Source organism: Eurytemora carolleeae, unplaced genomic scaffold, assembly GCF_000591075.1.
Source record: "Eurytemora carolleeae unplaced genomic scaffold, Eaff_2.0 scaffold268, whole genome shotgun sequence".
In the NCBI taxonomy this organism is placed as follows: domain Eukaryota; kingdom Metazoa; phylum Arthropoda; class Copepoda; order Calanoida; family Temoridae; genus Eurytemora; species Eurytemora carolleeae.
In genome coordinates, this window is record NW_019396696.1 from 156,387 (window position 1) to 184,257 (window position 27,871).

The 27,871-nt window shown below is 31.1% G+C and overlaps 1 protein-coding gene across 1 annotated transcript; it reads right to left on the reverse strand.

Moving 5' to 3' along the window:
* Window positions 1–2,826: 2,826 nt before the first annotated feature.
* On the reverse strand, window positions 2,827–27,782 carry LOC111707503 (uncharacterized). Its single transcript, XM_023480610.1, has 18 exons — window positions 27,620–27,782; window positions 25,033–25,100; window positions 22,142–22,297; window positions 20,940–21,000; window positions 20,114–20,202; window positions 17,719–17,802; window positions 14,667–14,720; window positions 14,521–14,567; window positions 13,444–13,542; window positions 12,973–13,129; window positions 11,024–11,089; window positions 10,748–10,825; window positions 9,037–9,123; window positions 8,067–8,194; window positions 6,678–6,719; window positions 6,420–6,492; window positions 4,143–4,209; window positions 2,827–2,960 (listed from the first exon to the last, which is right to left on the reverse strand). Exons 1-18 carry the CDS (start codon window positions 27,780–27,782, stop codon window positions 2,827–2,829), a joined length of 1,653 nt encoding a protein of 550 aa, XP_023336378.1.
* Window positions 27,783–27,871: the final 89 nt, after the last annotated feature.

Consider the following 27,871-nt stretch of genomic DNA (forward strand, 5'->3'; position numbering starts at 1 on the left):
TTAAAATCTTGCACCTTATATAAGGGCTTGAAAAGGTTAGAATTTTCTCTGAAACCTTCTTAAGTCCTCGGTTTGAAAAAATTTGGGAAATAAGACTCGGATATAAGCTGTCATTGAGAATAATTTAAGACTCGAGCTTTCGAATTTAGTTGCACCTGATTTTCCACTGAGTTGTGTTAATTAAACCGGTTTTATATCGTATTCGGCGGATTTTCATGGTTGGAATTGGCGGATTCGAGGGATTTGATTACAATTAATAAGACTCAACATTGAGACTAATTCTTCACTTAAATCAGCCTAGATCGGTTTTATTTTCATTGGACTTAACTCCTTCAGTAAAACTGTAGATCATGAGTTGGATCTAAGATTTAGCCTAAACCTAGGTCTAGGGAGTTAAGACTCGAGCCGAAGCTTTTAAATTGTGGGCTCATGAAAAGTATTAAAAGGACTGTTGAACGATTGTTCTCAACGTACTGAATTATATCATATAATCCAATCAACTAGATCAATACAATCATTAAAATTTACAAATTTACAAACATTTTTAAAAATTAATTTTGTTAATTTTCTTGATTCAAGGGATGCATTCGTTTTCACCATGATTGATTACAAAAATTGATGTCTTTTTAGTTCTTGATAATTTTAGGAACCTTGCATTATAAATTGTGTTTTAAGTCTTTTTTACATATGTTAGTGCCTTTAAGTCTTTGGTCTCTTGTTTTTGTTGTTGTATTTAAGTCTTATTTTAATTTTGATATTGTTGAAATCTTTGAAGGTTTTGGTGAATATGCATTAGTTGGAAGCAAACAAGTTGGCGAGTCTGATTTAAAACTCCAGAATTTAGTCGAAAATTATGATTTTTAACTCCGGGCAGAGAAGGTCCAGCATTCTATACATTTCACCCTGAAAATTTGTAGAAGTTAATAAGATGGAAAAATATTATTCAAAAGAGTAAAATGGGATTAAACTAAAAAGCTTTAATTAGTTTATCAACACATTTCTAAATACAGTCGTCGTCGTATATATCAATACAACGAAGACGACTTTCAATTTCGATTTTTGATTTCTACCAAGCTTTCAAAAACCATGAATACTTATAAACATTAACATAAGAAGAGGCTGTCAATTAACAGATAAATAAAGCAAATTATATTTATAGATAATGCAATCTATTCTAAAAATCCTAAGAAAAAATGTTACTAGGAAGGTTTGATCACCTAAAATCCTCGCTGGCAGCAAGTGGTGGATTATCAAATGTTTGACAGGCCTGTGTTCTACCATGATTTAGATCCTGATCAAACCAGATTCCAAACTGTCCATCTCCAGCCCCTGTACAATACATGATTTAGATCATGATCAAACCAGATTCCAAAGTGTCCATCCCCTGCACAATATATGATTAAGATCCTGATCAAACCAGATTCCAAACTATCCATCTCCAGCCCCTGTACAATACATGATTTAGATCATGATCAAACCAGATTCCAAAGTGTCCATCTCCAGCCCCTGCACAATATATGATTAAGATCCTAATCAAACCAGATTCCAAACTATCCATCTCCAGCTCCTGCACAATACATGATTTAGATCATGATCAAACCAGATTCCAAACTGTCCATCAATGCTAGGATCAATTATTTCATTTTAATCATTTTATTGAATTTCTTATTTTCTATGAATTTGTTCACAGATTTCTACAAATTCTTCAAATATCGTCTTTTCAATAAAAATTCCAGAAAATATGCAGAAAATATTTGTGAATAATCAGAGATTATAGAAACTAAAAATTGAATAAGATTACTTATTTTCGATGATAAGATTAATTTTTATTTTCTCAACCTGTTCCTAAACAACTAATTAGTTTACTGTGAAATTTTGTTTACATTTTTCGTCGTCGTTATTTGATAATAAATAGAACATTTCTGAAAACGTATCCACCCAAAAGTACGATTTTGAGCGTCGACTTTGCGCTCAAACTTAAGATTTACAGATTTTTCAAAAGTTTATATGTCTCGAATGAATCCTAAAGAATTTGTCCACAACCCTGCATACTCAGTTCAACTACCTTACATAGCCGGTCTGTCCCTTAAATATGATTGGTTCCATTTAAAATTGAATTCAATGTTTCAAGATTTAAGCCGGCACTCAATTGAAGCCGGTTTTTGATGGATTTGAGACGCGGCTCAAATTCATTAAATTCGGACTTAGTGTATTTAAGATTTAAATTTTCCTTTATTCTTTTGTTTGTTTCCCCCCATTAATTAAATACTTATTTGCTTTTATATCTGAATTTAAAAATTTTATTTTGTAAATTGAAAAGATCAAAAGTATTTTTCTCAGTTTTTTTTTTCAACAATATTCTGAAAAACAATTGTCCACGTTACCATGAAAAAAAAACATTTTCAGGAAACAAGAAAAAGTTTGGATAAACAGGGTACTTACTAGCTTATCTAATAAACACAATTAAACATTAATCTTAAAATTAAGGGACTGTACACATAATTTCTAGCTACCCTCCATTTGTGTTGAGTAGAGTCCGATATTTACATTGGTATACGTTTTAAATCCTTTGCTTGCAGAGACAAAAAAAGAAATTGCCACCATACAATTGTAGTTTGAAAAACAACAATATCTCTATCTATGATTGTGATTTACATAGTGCAATGTTGTAAATCAGAAATGGCACTTTTTAGAATAGAGGATCAATTGAAATACTATTTACGGTCCCTTTAATATTAATTGTTATATTTCAATAATAAAAGTTATAACCGTGTAAAAATCTGATCAGTTAGTTTGCAAAATTCAATTTAAAAATGTAAATATTACTTAATTAGAAATATAAAAGAGGAGGGGTGTGTGCTTTACCTTGCAAAACAATTCATTTTTCTTTGACCAATGATAGATTTCAACTGAATTCTCAGAATCATCTTGTATAGAGAATAACCAGGACTCACCAGTTCCTGGATATTACCAATCAATCAATCAAATATTTAATCAACTAATTTTTCAACAAATTTATCAACTAATTATTAAATAAAATTTTTAGATCAATCATTGGATTATTGAGTTAAGGGGTATTAATTAACAAAATGATTACTCCATCAATTAATCCAGTAATTACTTCATTAATTACTCCATAAATTTAAACATTACTTAATCCATCAACTACTCCATCAATCACTTCATTAATTAATCCATCAAGTAATCCATCAATTACTCCAATGATTTCTCCATCAATTAATCCATCAGTTAATCCATTAATTACTTCATAAATTACTCCATCAATTACTTAATCAATTAATCCATCAATTACTTCATCAATTGCTCTATCCATCAATCCATCAATTACTCCATCAATTAATCCATTAATTATTCCATTAATTACTTCATAAATTACTCCATCAATTACTTCATCAATTACTCTATCCCTCAATCCATCAATTACTCCATCAATTAATCCATTATCTAATACATCAACTAATCTTTCAATTAATCCAACAATAACTTCACTATTAAAACAAAAATATCAAGTTAACCAGCATTCTGTGCAATCTTCAGACGTCACATTTAAATACAAACCAAACCTGACACCTTGTGTGGTTTACAGCGAACGAAAAATGCGAAAATTTTCGTTCACATTTCGTAAACTTTTCGCGAAATTTCTAATTTTTTCTCGAAAAGGATTGCAGTGAAAAATGCAAAAACGAAGCGAAATATCGCGAAAAACATTGGCGTTGAAGCTGTATTTTGTCTTTTTTGATTAATTTTCGTAAACATTTTGCTTTTTTATATTTTAAATTTTGAATTTTTTCGCAAAGTTTTTGCATTTTCCATTTCGCGAAAATGTTCACACAAAATGCGAAATTTTTGCGAAACGATTTTTACTTTTTGCAGCAAACCCTACTTGTCGCTACCAAGGTTGTTTAGTAAGGTTGCTTACTCTCGATGCACTCCAATGTACGGCAAATGTCGTCTTCTGGTAATGGAAACTGAACTCCATAAATAACGTCACTAACCTTTACACTCGCCTCTATAATCAGTGACGTTATTTACAGATTTCAATGTCCATAGGAGACAACATCGAGATTAAGCAACCTTACAAAGCAACCTTGGTTTCTACCACACTTGCTTTACCATTGTACCTGTAAATGCATCTGTTTGCAAGGGAGGTTCAGATAAAAGGGACCCGAACACATGATCTTCTACGTCCTAGATTTTAAAATTATCCATCAACTTTATTAGATCTATTTTTACCATTCTAGGATTTTTGGTTTTCATGTGGCTTCTTAAAAAACTACAGTCGTTGTTTGCATCAATACAATGAACATTACTTTCAACTTCCGTTTTGATTTCTACCTTATGTTTTCAAACAGCTTAGATACACACATAAAGAGAAGCTACAGTCAATTAGTAGTTTCTCTTTGTTTACTTGTAAACTTGCAATTTTAACAAAGCTTGTTAAAATCGAAACTTAAATAGAAAAGTCGTCTTCATTCTATTGATTTTAAACGCCAAGCCGTGTTAGAGTCTTGAACTCCAAAACATGTTCAATGTTTTAAACGATGCCCATAAAAAATAACAGTGGACAATTTTTTCACGGTAAAGCAATATTTTTTTTTTTTTTTTTGGGGGGGGGGCAATGTAGGAAAAATCGCATAAACATTATATTTTGTAAACTTGTAGTACTTTATACATCATATGTTCTAAACTTAGACTTAATAGAACTATTCATTGAAACTGCGTTTCATTTCAATAATTTCATTTTATAATTGAACATGATTAGCTCAAATCATGCGACATTCTTAAATTACACTTAAGTTCTTAAATTCTAAAATATGGGCAGGGATAGATTAACTATGTTATATCTATATACTCTTTAATCCTTTAAATACGTATAATATTAAACTATAACTATGCAATAAATACGTGATATGATGATCTTAATCTTGTGATATCAATAACATCGTAGGAATTTAATTACGTCAATTCCTGTTTACCTTGTAACCTAAAAGATTGAATAAGGTTAGTTGATTGAGACTCTGCTTTTGACTACGTTATCAGAAGCATAGTAAGCTTAAAACAAAAGCTTTGGTTCTCGATGAAACACCTGAGCAGAGATCTTTCCTAGTTTATTTATTATTGAATCGATATATAGCTTAAAAGATAGCTTGGTTCCTCCTTAAATTTTACAAGTTGAGAAATTGCTTGGTAGCAATTTCATTAGACTGTGTGTCCTTTAGAACCGGGGAGTTAAGCCTGGTTGATCTTGGTAACGAGTAGACCTGGATAGATACGTCTCAAGTAAATTGTTATGGAGTAAATATTTACTTCAGAACTACTCCTCCATGATAGCCAAATGAAAATAAAGAGTGCAGTTGATGAAGAGGAAATACATATTTATTTTTTCTATCTAATTAAACTATTGGAAACCAATTAGCTTCATAATGCTGCGTAGTTCTTTTAAATATTAAAAGTTGTAAATATTTGAATATTTTAATATTATCCAGTTTTCAGAAAAATTCTTCAAAGGCTATTTTCCGAGAGAAAATATACAGAGTTTTCAAAATATTTAACAACCTTAAAGGGAGTGTTCGTAAAAATGATATTGAATTTTTAACCATTTTCTCCTGGTAGATGCAACAGATAAAAGTAAAATTAGTATCCATTGATAACGAATTCAATCCGACATTAGCCCCCTTCATTTTTCGCTGACACTCCCTTTAACATTCGTTAGATTCAATTAGATTTTAAAATTCGTTGACTTTTGAAATATTTTTTTGAAAATTAAACTTTATTGACATTATTTTAATCCCTTCACTCCGATTCCATTACCGCCTGATCCAATCAGGGTTCAGTCATGTGTTTGTTGGCTATTCTGGACCAATAGAAAAAGTTTGGCGGTAACATCTATATTTCTATCTATCTCATTATCCAATTAGAGATATGAATCCTTCACTCGGTGCTATTAGTAAATGGAAATATTTACTTCTACTGAAACTATAGTGAATTTTGTTGTGTTTTAGAAACAAAAACATTCCCCTTTCTGTAACTCAGTTTATTTTTAGCCACAATACAAATTGCACTGTGATCTTGCCATGGCTTAATTTGTTGCTTCTATAATTAGTAGCCTGACTGGACAGTACGACTAAATGCATATACAGTACGTGTTGTACCGGCACGGATCATGCAACTTTAAGACTGGGGTGGGTGGAATCTAGAAACTATTATAAAGAATTACCTCTTATATGACGGTTTAAAGTCAAATTTCAATTATCAAAATAAAGTGATATTTTTTATTTGAATACAATGTTGCATCGGGAGGTAAGTAAATAAATGTCCATGCCCTTCACAATTTCCATCTGAGTTTGGGTTTCTGTTGGCATACACTCCCTTTAATAATTCTGTAAAAATTACATTACCTCAATTACAAGAAGAACAGGGTTCTCTAGATTCTGCAATTTCCTGTAGAAAGTTGACAGAGAAAACCCATCCCTGTTTAAAATAAAAGGCTGTAAAATAACTGAAATTGCTAAGATTCATTAATTTATTATTATTATTATTATTATTATTATTATTATTATTATTATTATTATTATTATTATTATTATTATTATTATTATTATTATTAATATTATTATCATTATTATTATTATTATTATTATTGTTATTATTATCACCTGTCTGTAGAGAACGCTTTTATCCAAGTATGATTCACAACTCTGAAAACCACAAAATTAATAATTAGATAATTAAATTATCTTTTATCAAAACTAATTAGTGAGGTTGGTTTATGACAGGTTAATTTACAAAATACAGAAATAATGAGCGCTCATTTTAAAACATTTTTGATGTTTTAAAATAAAAAAAAATTTATTTTTCATTTTACTTGAATTTAATAAATGTTCTGTGTTAAAACCATATCAAGTGTGTTTATCCTTATCGTTCGTTTTTCTATTCGTTATTTTATCTTTTAAGGGATAGAGCCATCATTTCTAAAGTCCATCAAATTAAAAAAAAAACAGACAAGTTTGATTAACAACGGAAACCAAGGTTTAAAAATACCCTGTCTCTATATTTTTACCGTTCAAAAGGACAAAGCTTTCGTTCTTGTTTTAAAAAGAAAAATTTAAGTTCTCTGTTAATTTTAAGCAGATATTTGTAATGTATTATTCACAAATCAAAGACGATCTGAGGATGTAGATATGGACCCTTGTTTAGTGTATTATAATAATATCTAACTATCCTAATATAAGGATAATTTTTAACTATAAAAAAAATAAGAAATTAATGAAAAAGAGCAAAAGTCATTTCTTTGGGAGTTTAATTTACATAATTGGCATTGCTAAAAAGTAAACTGAAAATCCAACTAAATGGAAAATCCACAACTAAATGGAAAATCCACAACTAAATGGAAAATCCACAACTAAATGGAAAATCCACAACTAAATGGAAAATCCACAACTAAATGGAAAATACACAACTAAATGGAAAATCCACAACTAAATGGAAAATACACAACTAAATGGAAAATCCACAACTAAATGGAACTAAATACAACTAAATGGAACAAAGAATAAATTCAACTTCTCAGAAAGGGTTTATTAAAACATAGACAAACAAAGTAACACTTTATTAATAAAAAATACAGTCAATACAATGAAGACGACTTTCGATTTAAATTTTTTATTTCTACCAAGCATTCAAGCAAAACAAAAACATGGAAATGAAGAGAAGCTATCAAATAACAACTTCTCTTTGTTAACTTGTAAATTCCTAATTTAAAAAAAGCTTGTTATAAATCAAAACTTAAATAGAAAATTCGTCTCCATTATATTGAAACAAACACCGATCACTATTTAACATTTTCCTTCTAATTTTTCAAAATTATTTCTCAAATGATGAAGATTTTATTTTGTCCGCCTTTATTTACGGTTAGGCTGGCGTGTAGGATGAAATAAATATAAAAATTTGAAAAAATTAGGATTGTGTGATACTAAAGAAAATGTGTGATAAGCACAAATCTCATTTTTTTAAAAGTATTTAAAGAAGTGTTCCGAGTAAGTTACCTAGGAGGCAGATTGGGTAGAATAGCTGCTATCTCATCAGGTTCTAGTATCTGGGTATCCTCATCCATACTTGGCAGAGTACAATCCTCCTCATACGATGTACTCTTCTGCCCCAGTACTGCAGCAACCTAGAACACATTTAGTACATCAGCACATATACAGCTAGTGCAGAGCTGACAATTCCAATACTTCGCGACCTAGTTATGAGAAAAACTATTTCTTTCGTTGACATATTAAAAATTGAGAAGATTTGTTTCTTTTTAATAACCCTTTAATATGATCGATGTATTATGATTTAAAACAAAAAAATCAATCTCACATTGAGTTTACTATATTTCGACGTGAAGAACCCAACTCAATTAAGTTTTGGTATAGAAAAGTAGAAAAATAAATTAGTTTAGTAATAATATCTTAGATTTTTAAGGAAATACTGTACGTCTATAGACCAGACTGTAATGTACAGTTTAATCTACACTGAACTCTATAGTGTAAGCTACTCTGCACTGTACAGTGTACAGCATAGTCTAAATTGTACTTTACGGTGTACACTGTAGTCTAAACTAGGTCACGCTAGAGCTGCGCATCGGTTTTGCGAACAAATAAAATTTTTCATGAACAATGGTGTCGTTAAAGAACGAACGATGAACGAACGTTTTGGATCGTTTAGAGAAATGAAAAACGATATCGTTTTTAAAAACAAATGAAATAAGAAAAAACGAAAGATTTAAAATAGTTTGAATGAGTTTTAAAAAATGAATTTTTTTACTAAAGGTAAGATTTTTCCGAAAAATTTGAAAACACGAACGTTTTTAAAGAACAAACTTTTTAGAAAACAATAATATTTTTACTGAACGAACGATTTCTTTTGAACAAATTTTTGAGAAAACAATCTTTTTTTATAAGTGAACAATTGATTTTATTGATGAACGATTTTACTGAACAATGTTTCTTAAATGTACATGAAATTTACCTGAAGATCCCCATTCCCTGCCATTAAACTTTGTATTGTCAGCTGCTTTATTCCGGTCATATCAACCAGCTCTGCGCTACCGTACACCTTTATAATTTTCTTACAATATTTGTACAGAAAACATACTTTAACGTACACCTTTATAATTTTCTTACAATATTTGTACAATAAACATACTTTAACGTACAACTTTATAATTTTCTTACAATATTTGTAAAATAAACATATATTACCGTACACCTTTAGAAATTACTTATAATATATGTACAATAAAATACATTACCGTACACCTGTACAATTTACTTAAAATATTTGTACACTGAACGAACATACATTACCGTACACCTATACAATTTACTTATAATATCTGTACAATAAACATACATTACCGCACACCTGTACAATTTACTTATAATATCTGTACAATAAACATACATTACCGTTCAAAAATAATATATACAGAAAACAGAAATTACACAGGCAGGGTCAAAATTTATGAACAAGAGAAAGGTATTCATAATCAGTTTTTTCTAACATTAATATATGTGCATTTTGTCAAAATTACTCCTTTTCAACTAAAGCTGGAATTAAGATGAGAGTAGTTGTTTAAAAGTAAAGTGAATTATAAATGTTAGTCTAAAAGGCCAAGGGGTAGTAACATTTTAAAGAAGATCCAGTCTTGAAAATGGAAACACAATGCATAAACACGGGCAGCCGTAGTACATTTGAATTTCCGAGCCGGGTCAACCTTTCCGGTCCCAGTACTAAGCTCTATGGACAGGACTAACTGGTGCAACAAGGTTGACGCGGTCAGACTTTATGCTTCATATAGGCTGAATTTACTTTTACTAAAGGGGCAGATTTGCGTGTAAAGTATCTACCTCCATCTGCTTCTAGTTTTACTAAAAAACTTATGAAACTGATCTTTTTTAAATAGAGGGTCATGCAAATAATATTTTTACTGAAAGATGAATCTACAACTTACCAACGGTAGGTTTCTTGAGAGCTAGACTTACCAAAGGAAGGTTTCTAGAGAGTTAAACTTACCGAGGTTAGGTTTCTAGCTAGCTAGACTTACCGAAGGAAGGTTTCTAGAGAGCTGACTTACCGATTTTTAGTTTCTAAAGAGCTATACTTACCGAGGTGAGGGTAGGTTTCTAGAGAGCTAGACTCACCGATGGTATGTTTCTAGAAAGCTATAATTACTGAGGGTAGGTTTTTAGAGAGCTATTCTTACAAAGGATAGGTTTCTAGAGAATTAAACTTACCGAAGGTAGGTTTCTTGAGAGCTAGACTAATTCAGGGAAGGTTTTTTGAGAGCTATACTCACTGAGGGAAGGTTCTAGAGAGCTACTTACCAAAAGTAGGTTTCTAGAGATCTAGATTACCAGCGGTAAGGTTGTAGAGAGCTAGATTACCAAGGGTAGGTTTCTAGAAAGCTAGACTTACCGAGGGTAGGTTTCTTAAGAGCTAGACTTACTAAGAATAGGTTCTAGAGAGCTACTTACCAAGGGTAGGTTTCTAGAGAGCTAGGCTTAATGAGGGTAGATTTCTAGAGAGATACTTACCATGGGTGGGTTTCTAGAAAGCTAGACTTACCAAAAGTAGACTTATAAAGAGCCAGTAGGTTGGTTACTAGAGCTAGACTTACCAAGGGTAGGTTTCAAGAGAGCTACTTAACGAGAGTAGATTTTTAAAGAGCTAGACTTACCGAAGAAAGGTTTCTTGAGAGCATCCCGAAAAGCCGCACTACAACCTCATTAGGTATTCGTAGGAGAAACTCAGGTGTCTAGATATAGATAGATAGATAGATCGATAGATAGATAGATAGATAAATACACTGATTGATAAATAGAAAGATAAATAGATAAATAGATTTATAGATTTATAGAATTATAGATAGATAGATACATTGATTGATAAATAGAAAGATAGATGGAGAAATAGATATATAGAATTATAGATAGATAGATAGATATAAGCTTACTTCTGAACTTAAATTAATTGGTTTATCTTCTTTCAATTTGCAAACTTCCTCCGAGATTTCGCAATTCTAAAAATATAAAAATTTTAAACAAGTAAAACTTTTGGCAGTTGTTAATATTTCACGCAACATTTTTAGTGAAAAGAGATGGTGCTTCTCTGGACATGGATATTTTGTTTCACTTATTACTTTCCTAGACTGTATTTTGTTCCACTTATTACTTTCCTAGACTGTATTTTGTTCCACTTATTACTTTCCTAGACTGTATTTGTACTTCATGGGCAGTTTTCAAACAGAAATATATTCAAGGGCCGCGAAGAAAATTGTAAAATCAAGCATTAATTGATGTTAAAAATTATAAATTGGAGTTTTTGGCTTTCAGTCAATAAAAAGACTTTAAATGCTTATTTGACACCTATTATTTGACACCTATCACCCCGGACTAACCAGAGTGAGCATCATTCGGTTTCTTATAATTGAAATCAAACGCGTTTTGGTCTATAATTCAACAATATTTTACCTAACGGATTTGTTTATTCTATACTTTTTCAAAATGCATATGCCGACAAAAAAGTATTTAAGAAAAAAGTCTAAAAAATTATGTTTAATGGGTCAAATTGTTATCGAAAGTCACAGCCTTCTGGAATATTGACAGAACCGTTAAATCCACGTGCTATGGCGTACAATTTTTTATTGAAAACCTAAAATGGTAAATGTTTGATACAGGGTGTCCCAAGAAACATGACAGTTTGTGAAAAGTTTAAAATGTCTTCTTCCATAATTCAATAAGTTGTTTGATACTAAAGAGACTAATAACATCTTTTATATGACAGTTATACTATAGTAAAATTGATTTTACAGTAAAATATATATGAGTTAAACGTTTTTTAAAGAAATAAACTGCAAAAAGTCTTTAATATCTAATACAGTATGTGGAAGAAGACATTCAAAACTATTCACCAATTGTCATGTTTCGTGGGACACCCTGTATTTAAAGTACTACTACATCTACAGTCAAGGCAGATAAAAATACACAGGCTAAATTTGTAAGCATGAAATGATGAATTATGCCTAGAATTATGAATTTTTTAAAGCATTCACTTGTTTAATATTAGCATGCTCCATCTTGTTTTCTTTTCATACAATTTAAGGTATACAAAATACCTTAAATGTAAAAAGTGAGAATTTACATGTAAACTAGTTCCGTATGAAACCGTCATTTTTTTGTCTTACAATTTTTTTAAATGCCCCTCGCCACTTAACAGAAAGAAATTAGCCCCCTTGATAAATTCCTGTGTACGACTTTAAGCAAATCTGATAAAGATTAATCAATTGGCGTTATTTTTCCTTTTTCAGCAATAACTTAAAACAAATCATACTTTAAATTTAATTGACTGGCTTTGTTTCAAATATTAAGATTTCAAAGTTATTATACCAAACATGTCAGATTTGCTATCCGTTAGATTCTTAATATATTGAACATGCAGAGACAGTAAACAATATTAAACAGCTGACTACAGCTAACAAAATATCTGACAAAACAGCTGATAAATCAGCGGAACAAACAGCTTGCTGGTCAGCTTACTAAACAGCTGACAAAACAGCTAGCAAAACAGATAACAAAACATTTGACAAAACAGCTGACAAATCAGAGGAACAGCTGGTAGGTCAGCTTACTAAACAGCTGATTTAACAGCTGACAAAACAGCTAGCAAAACAGATAACAAAACATTTGACAAAACAGCTGACAAATCAGAGGAACAGCTGGAAGGTCAGCTTACTAAACAGCTGATTTAACAGCTGACAAAACAGCTAACAAAACAGATATCAAATCAGCTGAACAAACAGCTGGTTGGTCTGAATGAACAGCTGCCTAAACAGCTGTCTAAACAGCTGAATAGACTGCTGTATAAACAACTGATTCCAATTGGTTTTGGTGACACTGTACCCACCTTGGATAATTGGATCAATAGGTAGGTGGCCATAGTGTCCTCATAATGTAAGGACTGTCTTCTGTCCTTAGAGATGGTCCGCTTTCTTGAACGTTTTCGTCCCAAATTTACTCTTTCCTCAGTCTTTTCGTCTTGTTTCTCATCGCTTTTAGAGCGGCTGAAAAGTGATAACTGAGAGACAAAAAGAGGAAAAATCTGTTGAGAACGGACAAAATGTGCTCTTAAAACCTTCAATGAAACATAAGAATTCAGAAACTTTTGTCCGATTCTCAAGTCCACACTGAGATTGAGAATAAAGCATGCAGAAAAATTATGCAATAAGCAAATATAGAAAAAATTATCTTTCACCCCAAAATTTAAATCCCACTTTCCTTTTCATTCTTATTATCATTTATTAAAAAGAAATCGATCTTTTGTTACTTTTTCATTATTTTCATTCCCATCAGATCCCCTAGTTTGGAATTTCTTTACCTCAGCTCTGTGACCTGGAAATGCTCGTCAAAGCTTTGATTCTTAAGACTGGAATTGTTTGATAGTTCATCAGAAACAGAGTCTTCAGTTTTTAAATGCCTAGAACATTTACAATGTGTGGTAATCCAAATTTTACTCAGGTGTCATACATTTTTTTATAAATGCAGAACTATCATTGAGACTTTGTTCATTTAGCTATTGTAAAAATAATTTAGTAAAAAATGCTGTTAATTCCGCTCTATAATGCAAAAGTACACTTTAATTACAGTGGTTATTCTCTACGGCGGGGGGAATAGCACTGTTAATTGCTTCTAATGCAAAAATGTTAAACAATGTTTATTATCTCGGTTAAATATTGCTGTTAATCTCCCTCTAATAGTGTTAATTCCCTACAGGAAAAAATGTTGCTTCCGCTCTAATAAAAAACCTATTTGAAAAATGTTGATAGTCTCGGGAAATAATACTGTTTTTATGAAACTATTGTGTTCTTTATCATTATTACTCACTTCATCGTGAATTTCATAATGAACGTGCTTTAACGTATTCCTCGTGCTGTAAAGTTAAATTAGCTGTACATTATAACACGTGTGCTATAAAGTTTAGATTGATTCCCGGATTTTCTCTAAATTTTTTTTTGGATATTTCCCAAATATTTTTTTCAATTAAAATGAAAATTAAATTAAAATTAACTTTATATTTAGACTTTTTCCTTGTTTCAAAGCTTATTTGATCTAGAAATAGCCCTTGAAATAAGACAAGTACACAAATGTTTCAAAAAATTACCTATATAACACTATTATTTTGGTACAACGTGCTATAAAGTTTTTGAACTTAAATTTTCTCTATATCTCGAAGGTTCTCGTCTTTTTAGATTATATTTTGTCCCGAGCTTTAACCTTCTCGATAAAGAGAAAATATCTGTCCAAAAACTTTATAACACTGCAAACCAAAAAAACAGTGTATAAATAGTTAATGTCCCCTCTCAAAATCGTCTTTGAAAAATGATAATTTTTTAGGAATAAATAATTCCGTTGTAATGAAAAATTGTTTTTTGAAGCATGTTTATGTGAATCTAACCTTGGACTGATGTCCTCTGTACCAGCTGATGAGTCCTCTAATTCAGGCTAAAATCAATAAATCAATCAATCAATCATTCTATGAATCAATCAATCTATCAATCAATCAACCACTAAATGATCTCTATCTATCTATCTATCTATCACCTGCTCGTCACAAGTAGGGAAGACATCTGATTCTGAGAAACTTGTTGACACAACCTGAAATTTAAAATATTAAAAAAATTATTTTCTAAAAAATGCTTTTAATCCCAACGAGAAAGGTTTGTTGTACAATTCTACCAATTGTAATTTATGAATTCATTATTGGAAACCATTTAGAATATCAATACAGTATGGAAAGCTGGGTATTGGAGTCATATTGGAATACCTTGCTCTTCTGTTACTTAAAGGGACTGTAAGCGTAATTTCAAGTGGCCCTTGTGCAAAGATGGCAATGCCCGATTCACAATGGTACTCTTAAAACCTTTATCTGATTAATAATATGTCATTTTTTATGTAAAAGTGTTTTTTTTCTGATAACTGATAAAAAGTTTCTTACAATGGAATGCACAAACCACTATGTAGAGAAACTACAGTTAAAAATTTTAACTCTTCGCGAAAAAAAAAAATTCGAACTTTTTTCTAAAGATTTATTTCCAGGTTTTTTCAAGAAACTTTTTTTTTCGGGACTTTCTTACAAAAATTCGGTTAGGGGGATTTAATGAATCTGGGTCTAATACAAATCATCTTGGTTTAAATCTAACAGAATCCAATATATAGTAGAGCTAGAGTTAACATAAACAAATCTTACTTAACCCCTTTATCCCCCCACCTCCCCCCTCCATACAACTCGTCTTGACCCCCCCCCCACAGTGGGGTATTTTAGGTGGAAAGGGGGATTACTGGTTTTTGTTTCATGATGAGAATGGACACATAATGGACAATTTAAATGTATTCTGAAATCTTTTATTTTATCTTCTATTAAAAATAGTGTTTTCATCTTAAAATATCCAACTGTTTTAAGCGTCCACACTCTGCGGCATAGTATTGTTTCGGACAACCATGATTGTTTATTCTCAGTCATTCTACTCTGTTCTCTGTAGTGGTTATTGGTTTCCAATTCAGAGCTATAAGGTGTGTGTACAATGTACATTGTACATATTTAGTACAATTGCACAGTTTACATAGTAAATATACACTGTTTACATAGCCTAGCTTAGTTTATGTAGATTTACAACTGGACAAGGGAAATTATTTAACAACTGTATGCGTTCAAGGTACACTACACTGTACATTATACAGTACACTGTACAGTGTAAATTATACTGTACACTGTAAATCATAAAGTACACTGTATATTTTACTGTGCACTGTACATCATAAAGTACACTGTACATTGTAAAGTACACTGTACATTCTACTGAACACTGTATATTATACAGCAAACTGCACATAGTACACTGTAAATTATACAGTACACTGTAAATTATACAGTACACTGTAAATTATACAGTACACTGTAAATTATACAGTACACTGTAAATTATACAGTACACTGTACATTATACAGTACACTGTACATTATAAAGTACAACAGTACAATGTACATTATACAGTACACAGTACATTATACAGTACACTGCACATTATACAGTACACTGTACATTATACAGTACACTGTAGATTATACAGTACACTGTACATTATATAGTAAACTGTACACTTTACAGTACACTGTACATTATACAGTACACTGTACATTATACAGTACTCTGTACATTATACAGTACACTGTACATTATACAGTACGCTGTACATTATACAGCACACTGTACATTATACAGTACACTGTACATTATACAGTACGCTTTACATTATACAGTACGCTGTACCTATACAGTAAGGAGTGGAAAAACAGTACACCGTACAATCTATACAGAAATATATAATCTTACAGAATAAAAGTCATAGTAAAATGTAAAGTTACCCTCTCCTTTTTCCAGTTTGGGACCTTTTTTTTGGCATGAACAAAAAATGGGTCATATACAAAGAACTAATTGTAATATAAAGAGTAGGCATTGGGATTTATACGCAAAACCTGACGCCTCAATTGGGTTCAATGAGAAGCCATAGAATGTCGTCTTTCTATAATTTAAAAAGATTTTAGGCCTTTTTAAGCATTTCCATCACCAAAAACTTGCGTTTTTTTTATGTAATTTGCCGTTAGAAATTTAAAATGTTATTATCTTTATGGATAAAATTTGTCTTAAAACAGATTACAATGTAGTTGGTTAAAAACAATTTGGCAACTTAAAACCAAGGTTTTTGGGCCTTGCTCACGTTACTGGCCTAAAATTCTGCTTTAGACTATTACAAAACTATATTTAATGACATCTCACAAATTTTTTTAAAAATATGTGGTATTTTTCATACAAATGAGATGCGTAACAAAATCAAAATTTTAGCTTTATTTTATCAGGAGAGCATCCAACTGATTAAAACAAATTTAGAAGTTTATATCCCTGTCGTTATTATCCCACCATTTTTAACACCTACAATGATTTATTATTTGATAAATAGAGATTTAATGTTGATTGTTTGAATTTAAAACCAATACTGCAGCCAATGTCGTCATATAAAAGTGTACAGAGCGTACACACTATTCGGATAAATTCCTAAAGCCCTATCTTCTACTATTCTACCGTCTTTGGTCATATACCTTTATATATGTAAAAAAATTAAAAAATGTGTATTTTTATTTTTCTGTATTTTTTTGTGAATAGAGAGATAGAACGAGGAATGATAAATAGTTATTATTTGTATACTGTATATTATATCTAATGAAGGTGGTATGGAAGGTATCTATAACGATCTAGAAAAGTTAGACTAAAAGGCTAATGTTTAAGTGCTCTAGCTTTAACTCTTTTCTCTAACCAAACCATTTTTCTTTTATGAGGGGTTAGATTAGAGATAGGATAGGAATCAAAAATACCATTTGGCGGATTATCTAAATGTTTGGGGGATTTTCGACTTAATTAATTGAAAACTCTCTTCTAAATGAAGTATTTATGTTTCAAATTTAGCACTTACTTGTAATGGATTGTACGTTGCTAAACTGTACAGTACCTTAATATACTTTACTAAACTGAAATAAGTTGTAGTGGACACTGTACAGTACTGTACTGCATTATACTGTATTAGATTGTACTGTACTAACCTGTAGACTGAGTGTATCTGCTGATTGTTGATGATCTGCTTGAAAACCAACCAGTTCCTCCTCTCCGTACAACAGATTTACACCCTGTACATAATTGGGATAAAGTAAACATGTTCATAAGGTGCAACAGATTTACACCCTGTACACAATTAGGATGAAGTAAACATGTACACAAACTCTGTAATAATTAGGATAAAGTTAACATGTACACAAGGTACGACAAATTTACACGCTGTATATGAATAGTAATAAGTAAACATGTAAACACAGTAAAACAGGTTTAAAATTCGGTGATGGTGACAGACCAAACCTACAGCCTGTACATAAATATGATAAATTAAATAAACATACTGTACAACAGATTTTTTCCCTGTACATAAATTGGATAAATTAAACATTACACACTGTACAACAAGTTTACACCCTGTACATAAATATGAATAAGTAACCATGTACGCAATGTAAAACAAGTTTACACGCTGTAAATAAGTAAGATTAAGTAAACATGTACACAATGTAAAACAAGTTTACACCCTGTACAAAAATAGGATTAAGTAAACATGTAAAACAGATTTGCATCATGTACATTAATAAGAATAAGTAAACATGTTTACAGTGTAAAACAAGTTTACACCCTGTACATAAATAGAAATAAGTAAACATGTACATTGTAATTGTAAAATTATTAAGTAAATTAAGTTTCCCTTTTGTCCATTTGACGAGGGTCAACCCAGACCGAAATATATAAAATAATAATATACTGTTTACTGCACAATAATATACTGTTTATTGCACAATAATTATATACTGTTTACTGCGCAATAATTATATACTGTTTACTGCACAATAATTATATACTGTTTATTGCACAATAATTATATACTGTAATTATATACTGTTTACTGGACAATAATTATATACTGTTTCACAATAATTATATACTGTTTACTGCGCAATGATTATAAACTTTTTACTGCACAATAATTATATACTGTTTACTGCATTACTGCACAATAATTATATACTGTTTTCTGCACAGTAATTATAAACTGTTTACTGTTCAATAATTATATGATGTTTATTGCACAATAATTATATACTGTTTACTGCAAATAATTATATACTGTTTATTGCGCAATAATTACATGATGTTTATTGCAATAATTATATACTGTTTACTGCACAATAATTATATGATGTTTATTGCACAATAATTATATACTGTTTACTGCGCAATGATTATATACTGTTTACTGCACAATAATTATATACTGTTTACTGCACAATAATTATATACTGTTTACTGCACAATAATTATATACTGTTTACTGCACAATAATTATATACTGTTTACTGCACAATAATTATATACTGTTTACTGCACAATAATTATACACAATATTAATATACTGTTTACTGCACAATAATTATATATTGTTTACTGCACAATATTTATATACTGTTTACTTCACAATAATTAAATGATGTTTATTGCAAAATAATTATATATTGTTTACTGCACAATAATCATATGATGTTTATTGCACAACAATTATATACTGTTTACTGCACAACGTACATTTTTCAATTAGTGTTATAAATTCTGTGCATACCTTAATTATACTGTGCCATAATGTAAACTGTAATTACTGAACATATACTGTAAATGCTATATACATATTCTGAAAATTCTGTACATACTGTACATTTACTGAAAATTCTGCACATACTGAAATAAATTAGAAACTCTGTGGTAGCAAACATATTCGGGAAATTCTGTTACACACTGTACAAATACTGGAAATTTTGTACATACTATGGTATTGTACACTGTACATATTCTGGAAATGCTGTACATACTTTGATATTGTGAATATAAAGGAAATTCTGTACATATTATAGTATTGTACATCTATTTGAGATTCTGTACATACTATGGTATTGTACATATCCTGGTAATACTGTACACACTATGGTATTGTACATATAGTGAAAATTCTGCAAATACTATGGTATTGTACATATACTGGAAATGCTGTCCATACTATGGTATTGTGAATATCCTGTTAATGCTGTACATACTATGGTATTGTACATATCCTGTTAATGCTGTACATACTATGGTATTGTGCATATCCTGTTAATGCTGTACATACTATGGTATTGTACATATCCTGGAAATACTGTACAAACTATGGTATTGTACATATCTTTTAAACTCGGTACATTCTATGGTATTGTACATATACTGGAAATACTGTACATACTATGGCATTGTACATTTTCTTTAAGTTCGGTACATACTATGGTATTGTACATATACTGGAAATTCTGTACAAACTATGGTATTGTACATATCCTGCAAGTTCTGTACATACTATGGTATTGTACATACCTGTATGTTTTCTTGTTCAAGATGAATTGGATTCCCTTTACCCCAGGTCAGGATAATCACATTCCTCTCTACTATTAAATATCCACACTCTAAACAAGAATAATGACAACAATAATCAGGGGCGTATTCAGGAATTTGTCCAGGGGGGATCCATTTTAATATTACAATCATTATTTTGTCAGGAATGGTTTAAAAAAGCCCCCCCCCCTCGCTTTTTTTAAAGGGACTGTAAGCGTTATTTAATTCACCCTCCATTTGAAAAGTCACAAATATCCAATTTACAACGGTACCCGTGAAACCTTAATATGATCAAAAATGTCGAAAATACTGTCGTTTTTTTACTCAAAAAGTTTTAAGTAAATTTCTCTGTTGATTCTTGTCAGCAAGAAATGGATCAATCACTTTGTAGCGAAAGCAAAAATGAAACTAAACAGTTTAAATAACCAAAAAGTCATACTGATCAGACATAGAGCTTTTAAAGGTACTTAAATCATTAATAAAATATTTTTATATAATTTATATGTCACCGTGAAAATCTAAATTCACCATCAATTTTTAAAAAATGAGCAATTACAAAAAAAAATTATTTTTGTTTTGGCAAATCTACCTAGCTTCAATAAATGAAAACTTTCACTAGGACATAGGAAATAAATAAAGCCATATTCAAATCAAAATAGAAATTTCAACATTTCTAAATTGACTTTACAATGAAAAGTGTTAAAACATAACAGGATATTTTTACATATATTGTAAACATACAGGGTAGTAATATGAGGAACGAAAAAAAATTATAATTCTTTTTTAATAAAAACTGCTAAAAACTAACCTGGGTTGTTTGTTAAAGGACCCACCGAGTTGTTAGATATAATCATGCATCTGGTATCAACCTAATAANTTGACTCTTGCCAAAAATTGCCCTTCTCAGTTTTTTCTGAAAAGCATCAAAAATGATTTTTGACCTGAAATATTAAGAATTTCTTTCTTCTTGTTTTAAAACCAATGAGGAAATGTTTGTGGAGTTAAATCCATCTGAAAAGCACAGGGAAAAACAATGCTTCCTAATTCTTAGCTTATGAAGTCATAATTTGACTGGGAAGTTAATATTTTCTTTAAAAAAAGTGATTAAGGCATCAAATTTGATTGCTCCTTGCTTATGATGCTTTCAAATGTTGATTATGATGCTTTCAAATTACACTTTGGATGCTTTACTACACGGTCAAAGCATCAAAAGTGTTGAAATTGAAAGACAAGTCACTTTACATGAAACAAAGCAAATATTCAAACTCAGAAAGCTAAACAAAGTTTTAAACAAGGATCAATTTTACTAACTGAACATAAATATAATTATGAATGAATTTCAAGGAGGTAAGACGCGTATAAGAGTCATTACTAATTTCTATGTTGCTTGAATGAACCAACATTTTTGTTTGAATTTACATTTCCATCATAACCATATTCAGGCTGACGTCTGGTTTACCCAAAATTGTAACATTTCATACATTTTTGGGAAAGCCCTTGGGCTCCACTTTAATAATCTGAAAACATATGTCTACTTTAACCTGTTCTGCGTCCCCTGTCTCGTCCTCTCTTTTCTATGTCCCCTGTCTCCTCCTACCTGTTCTGTGTCTCCTTTCCCTTCCTACCTGTTCCGTGTCCCACGTCCCCTCCTACCTGTTCTGTGTCTTCTGTCCCCTCCAACCTGTTCTGTGTCTCCTTTCCCCTCCTACCTGTTCTGTGTCTCCTGTCCCCTCCTACCTGTTCTGTGTCCCCTGTCCCCTCCTACCTGTTCTGTATCCCATGTCCCCTCCTACCTATTCTGTGTCCCCTGTCCCCTCATACTTGTTTCGTGTCTCCTGTCCCCTCCTACCTGTTCTGTGTCTCCTGTCCCCTCCTACCTGTTCTGTGTCTCCTGTCCCCTCCTACCTGTTCTGTGTCCCCTGTCCCCTCCTACCTGTTCCATGTCCCCTTCTACCTGTTCTGTGTCTCCTGTCCCCTCATACCTGTTCTGTGGCTCCTGTCCCCTCCTACCTGTTCTGTGTCCCCTGTCTCGACCTCCTTGAATGCTTGTGACAGGTTTGAAAGGAAAGAATCAGATTGTATCTGCCGACTTGTCTTTCTCTTCTCACGGACAGGAACCTTCAGCATCATCCCCACCTGGAGCTCAGCCTCCTCGTCAACCGTCTCCTGGAGTTATGTCATTAAGATCAGGATCAAGATCAGGATCAAGATCAGGATCAAGATCAGGATCAAGATCAGGATCAAGATCAGGATCAAGATCAGGATCAAGATCAGGATCAAGATCAGGATCAAGATCAGGATCAAGATCAGGATCAAGATCAGGATCAAGATCAGGATCAAGATCAGGATCAAGATCAGGATCAAGATCAGGATCAAGATCAGGATCAAGATCAGGATCAAGATCAGGATCAAGATCAGGATCAAGATCAGGATCAAGATCAGGATCAAGATCAGGATCAAGATCAGGATCAAGATCAGGATCAAGATCAGGATCAAGATCAGGATCAAGATCAGGATCAAGATCAGGATCAAGATCAGGATCAAGATCAGGATCAAGATCAGGATCAAGATCAGGATCAAGATCAGGATCAAGATCAGGATCAAGATCAGGATCAAGATCAGGATCAAGATCAGGATCAAGATCAGGATCAAGATCAGGATCAAGATCAGGATCAAGATCAGGATCAAGATCAGGATCAAGATCAGGATCAAGATCAGGATCAAGATCAGGATCAAGATCAGGATCAAGATCAGGATCAAGATCAGGATCAAGATCAGGATCAAGATCAGGATCAAGATCAGGATCAAGATCAGGATCAAGATCAGGATCAAGATCAGGATCAAGATCAGGATCAAGATCAGGATCAAGATCAGGATCAAGATCAGGATCAAGATCAGGATCAAGATCAGGATCAAGATNCTCCCCCGTTTCACACCCTCAAATACAACCCTTACCATTCTTGAATAGATTTTGGTATTCGACCCCTTGAATACATTTTGGTATACGACCCCTTGACAATATTTTGGTATACGACCCCTTGAACATATTTTGGTGTACGACCCCTTGAAAAAATGTTGGTATACGACTCCTTGAAAACATTTTGGTATACGACCCCTTGAAAACATTTTGGTATACGACCCCTCGAAAACTATTTTGGTATTTGTCCCCTTGAAACTATTTTTGTATTCGACCCCTTGAAAATATTTTGGTATACGACCCCATGAAAACTATTTTGGTATTCGACCCCTTGAAACTGTTTTGGTATTCGACCCCTTGAAACTATTTTGGTATTCGACCCCTTGAATATATTTTGGTATACGATCCTTTTTATATTTTGTGCACGATCATTTGAATAAATTTTTGTGCACGATCATTTGAATATATTTTTGTGCACGATCCTTGAATATATTTTTGTGCACGATCCTTGAATATATTTTAAAGATCAGGATCAAGATCAGGATCAAGATCAGGATCAAGATCAGGATCAAGATCAGGATCTGGGTCTTTACTAGACACTGAGAACCAGAAAACTTTGGAATAGAAAGACGACATTAAAGCAATCATTAACTTTAGTTGCTGTTGTTTACAAAGCAAATAGTTTTACTCGTAACTTATTATATCACTAATTCAACGAAATGGGACTGTTTAGACTGACCAATTGTAATGGACTATTTAAAGTCATAACTTGAGTTGTATTCCATTTCCAAAGTTTCTAATTTTCGTAGAGATCAAAACTATTTTTGCGTCCCCCTTTACGATTTGAACGCCCTGTACTCAAATTTCGAAAGAAAAAAGCTTTTATATGGCAGCAAAAGTCGCTTATATCCTAAAACAAATCGATTATTTGGCAGTCCTGACAAATAAGCAATTTTTTGTTGAATATAAGCGATTATTTGTCACCTGTTTGGCAGCCATCCAATTTTTGCTGCCATATAAGCGATTTTTTTGATTTCAAAATTTAGCTTTAACATTACTTATCTATAATATACTGCCTTATTTGAACCTCCCCATCTCAACAATTTGACCCCCCCGAACATAAATATAATTATNTTATTATTATTATTATTATTATTATTATTATTATTATTATTATTATTATTATTATTATTATTATTATTATTATTATTATTATTATTATTATTATTATTATTATTATTATTATTATTATTATTATTATTATTATTATTATTATTATTATTATTATTATTATTATTATTATTATTATTATTATTATTATTATTATTATTATTATTATTATTATTATTATTATTATTATTATTATTATTATTATTATTATTATTATTATTATTATTATTATTATTATTATTATTATTATTATTATTATTATTATTATTATTATTATTATTATTATTATTATTATTATTATTATTATTATTATTATTATTATTATTATTATTATTATTATTATTATTATTATTATTATTATTATTATTATTATTATTATTATTATTATTATTATTATTATTATTATTATTATTATTATTATTATTATTATTATTATTATTATTATTATTATTATTATTATTATTATTATTATTATTATTATTATTATTATTATTATTATTATTATTATTATTATTATTATTATTATTATTATTATTATTATTATTATTATTATTATTATTATTATTATTATTATTATTATTATTATTATTATTATTATTATTATTATTATTATTATTATTATTATTATTATTATTATTATTATTATTATTATTATTATTATTATTATTATTATTATTATTATTATTATTATTATTATTATTATTATTATTATTATTATTATTATTATTATTATTATTATTATTATTATTATTATTATTATTATTATTATTATTATTATTATTATTATTATTATTAACCTACCAACAGCATTGACCCCGCTAACAGCTGCGGAACCAACAACCTCTCCAGTTTTCACAACACCACTTCCCACTGCAGCAACACCTTGACATTTTCATCAACATTAACAACATCAACATAAACAACACCAACATAAACACATCAACAACATCAACATCACCATAAACAACATCAACATAAACAACATAAACATCAACAACATCAGCATAAACAACATCAACAACATCAACATCAACAACATCAACATCAACAACATAAACAGCATCAACATCAACAACTTCAGCATTATCAACAAGATCAACAACATAGACAAGATTAATAAGATTTAATTTTTGTTTGTTTGTTAATATCCCTCTAAATAAATCTGTAGATATTGCAATCATATCTCATTTAGATCTCTTTGAAAAATATTAAAAATGACAGATAATAGATACAATATAACAAAAGGTATATTGTTGCATAATTTTGAGAAAAAATCTAATTTATTCACTACAATAAATCCAAATTCAATCTATTTACTAAATTTGAGTGTTTTTACAAAAATTTAATTCAGTATTAGGTTTAATGTATCAGTTTTAAACTCAAACATAAATCCATCTTATCAATGGTTTACTACATTTGTCTGAGAGAGAATTGCAAAAGTTTTAACATGCATTTTTTTTGCAGCGTTGATAGATTTGTATTAGTATTTAAGTAAAGTATACGTACTTCTCTTGCCTCGAGTAAGTTTGTATTAGTATAGAAGTAAGTACGCACTTCTCTTGCCTCGAGTAAGTTTGTATTAGTATAGAAGTAAACTATGCACTTCTCTTGCCACGAGTAAGTTTGTATTAGTATAGAAGTAAACTACGCACTTCTCTTGCCTCGAGTAAGTTTGTATTAGTATAGAAGTAAACTATGCACTTCTCTTGCCTCGAGTAAGTTTGTATTAGTATAGAAGTAAACTACGCACTTCTCTTGCCTCGAGTAAGTTTGTATTAGTATAGAAGTAAACTACGCACTTCTCTTGCCTCGAGTAAGTTTGTATTAGTATAGAAGTAAAGTACGCACTTCTCTTGCCTCGAGTAAGTTTGTATTAGTATAGAAGTAAAGTACGCACTTCTCTTGCCTCGAGTAAGTTTGTATTAGTATAGAAGTAAACTACGCACTTCTCTTGCCTCGAGTAAGTTTGTATTTGTATAGAAGAAAACTACGCACTTCTTTTGCCTCGAGTAAGTTTGTATTAGTATAGAAGTAAACTACGCACTTCTCTTGCCACGAGTAAGTTTGTATTAGTATAGAAGTAAACTATGCACTTCTCTTGCCACGAGAAAGTTTGTATTAGTATAGAAGTAAACTACGCACTTTTCTCGCCACGAGTAAGTTTATATTAGTATAGAAGTAAACTACGCACTTATCTCGCCACGAGTAAGTTTGTATTAGTATAGAAGTAAACTACGCAGTACGCACTTCTCTCGCTACGAGTAAGTTTGTATTAGTATAGAAGTAAACTACGCATTTTACGCACTTCTCTTGCCACAAGTAAATTTGTATTAGTATAGAAGTAAACTACGCAGTACGCACTTATCTCGCCACGAGTAAGTTTGTATAAGTATAGAAGTAAACTACGCAGTACGCACTTATCTCGCCACAAGTAAGTTTGTATTAGTATAGAAGTAAACTACGCAGTACGCACTTATCTCACCACAAGTAAGTTTGTATTAGTATAAAAGTAAACTACGCACTTATCTCGCCACGAGTAAGTTTGTATTAGTATAGAAGTAAACTACGCACTTATCTCGCCACGAGTAAGTTTGTATTAGTATAGAAGTAAACTACGCACTTATCTCGCCACGAGTAAGTTTGTATTAGTATTTAAGTAAAATATACGCACTTCTCTTGCCTCGAGTAAGTTTGTATTAGTATAGAAGTAAACTACGCACTTATCTCGCCACGAGTAAGTTTGTATTAGTATAGATGTAAACTACGCAGTACGCACTTCTCTCGCCACGAGTAAGAAAACTGTTTGCTCAGCAGTTGCTTTTGTTCCAATATATTCTGGCACTAGGGTTTCCAACTCTCTCATATTTTATTCGAGTCAATTGTCAGAATTTATCTTACTCTGTCTTCGTAGCCAAGACATTTTTATTTGTTTGCACATTTCTTGTCAGATTTTGAAGCATTAAAGGGACTGTACACGTAATCTAAAGTGATCCTGTATATTGAACGAGTTTTAAGTACAACGGTAACCTTAGTTCGAAAAGGAAGATTTTTGTGGGCGGTTTTATATTACTATTTTAGATGGAAAAACGAGGATATCTTCTTCACTGATACTCAGATATTGGTTTAAACAATACATATTGTGATTCGGGTATGTACGTACAGGGTGTCTCAATAAACATAGGCATTGAGAGTCGACTTGACTATCGTCTTTGATTTCCAATAATTTATAAATAACATGAAACACATCAAAAAAAGATTAAAGTCTAAGTTAAGTGTGATAATACTATATTATGTTTACGAAATAATCCCGCATAGAACAAGATGATAAAGAAGTTGTCATTTAATTCCAATGTTTACGAGACACCCTGTAACAAAGCAATGGAAATCTATGTAGAGCTTACCAGATCCCACAGTTTCTGCAGCGCTGACAACTCCTGATCCTACAGACTCCGCTGCGCTGACAACTCCAGATCCTACGGTTTCGGCAGCGCTGACAACTCCTGATCCTACAGCCTGGGTACCTTTAACCATTCCTGATCCTACAGCCTGGGTTCCTTTAACCATCCCAGACCCAACAGCCTGGCGTCAATCAAAATCTGTTAAAGCAGGAAGCAAGTCGAGAAATAGGAACATATCGTTCAGAGGTGAACACG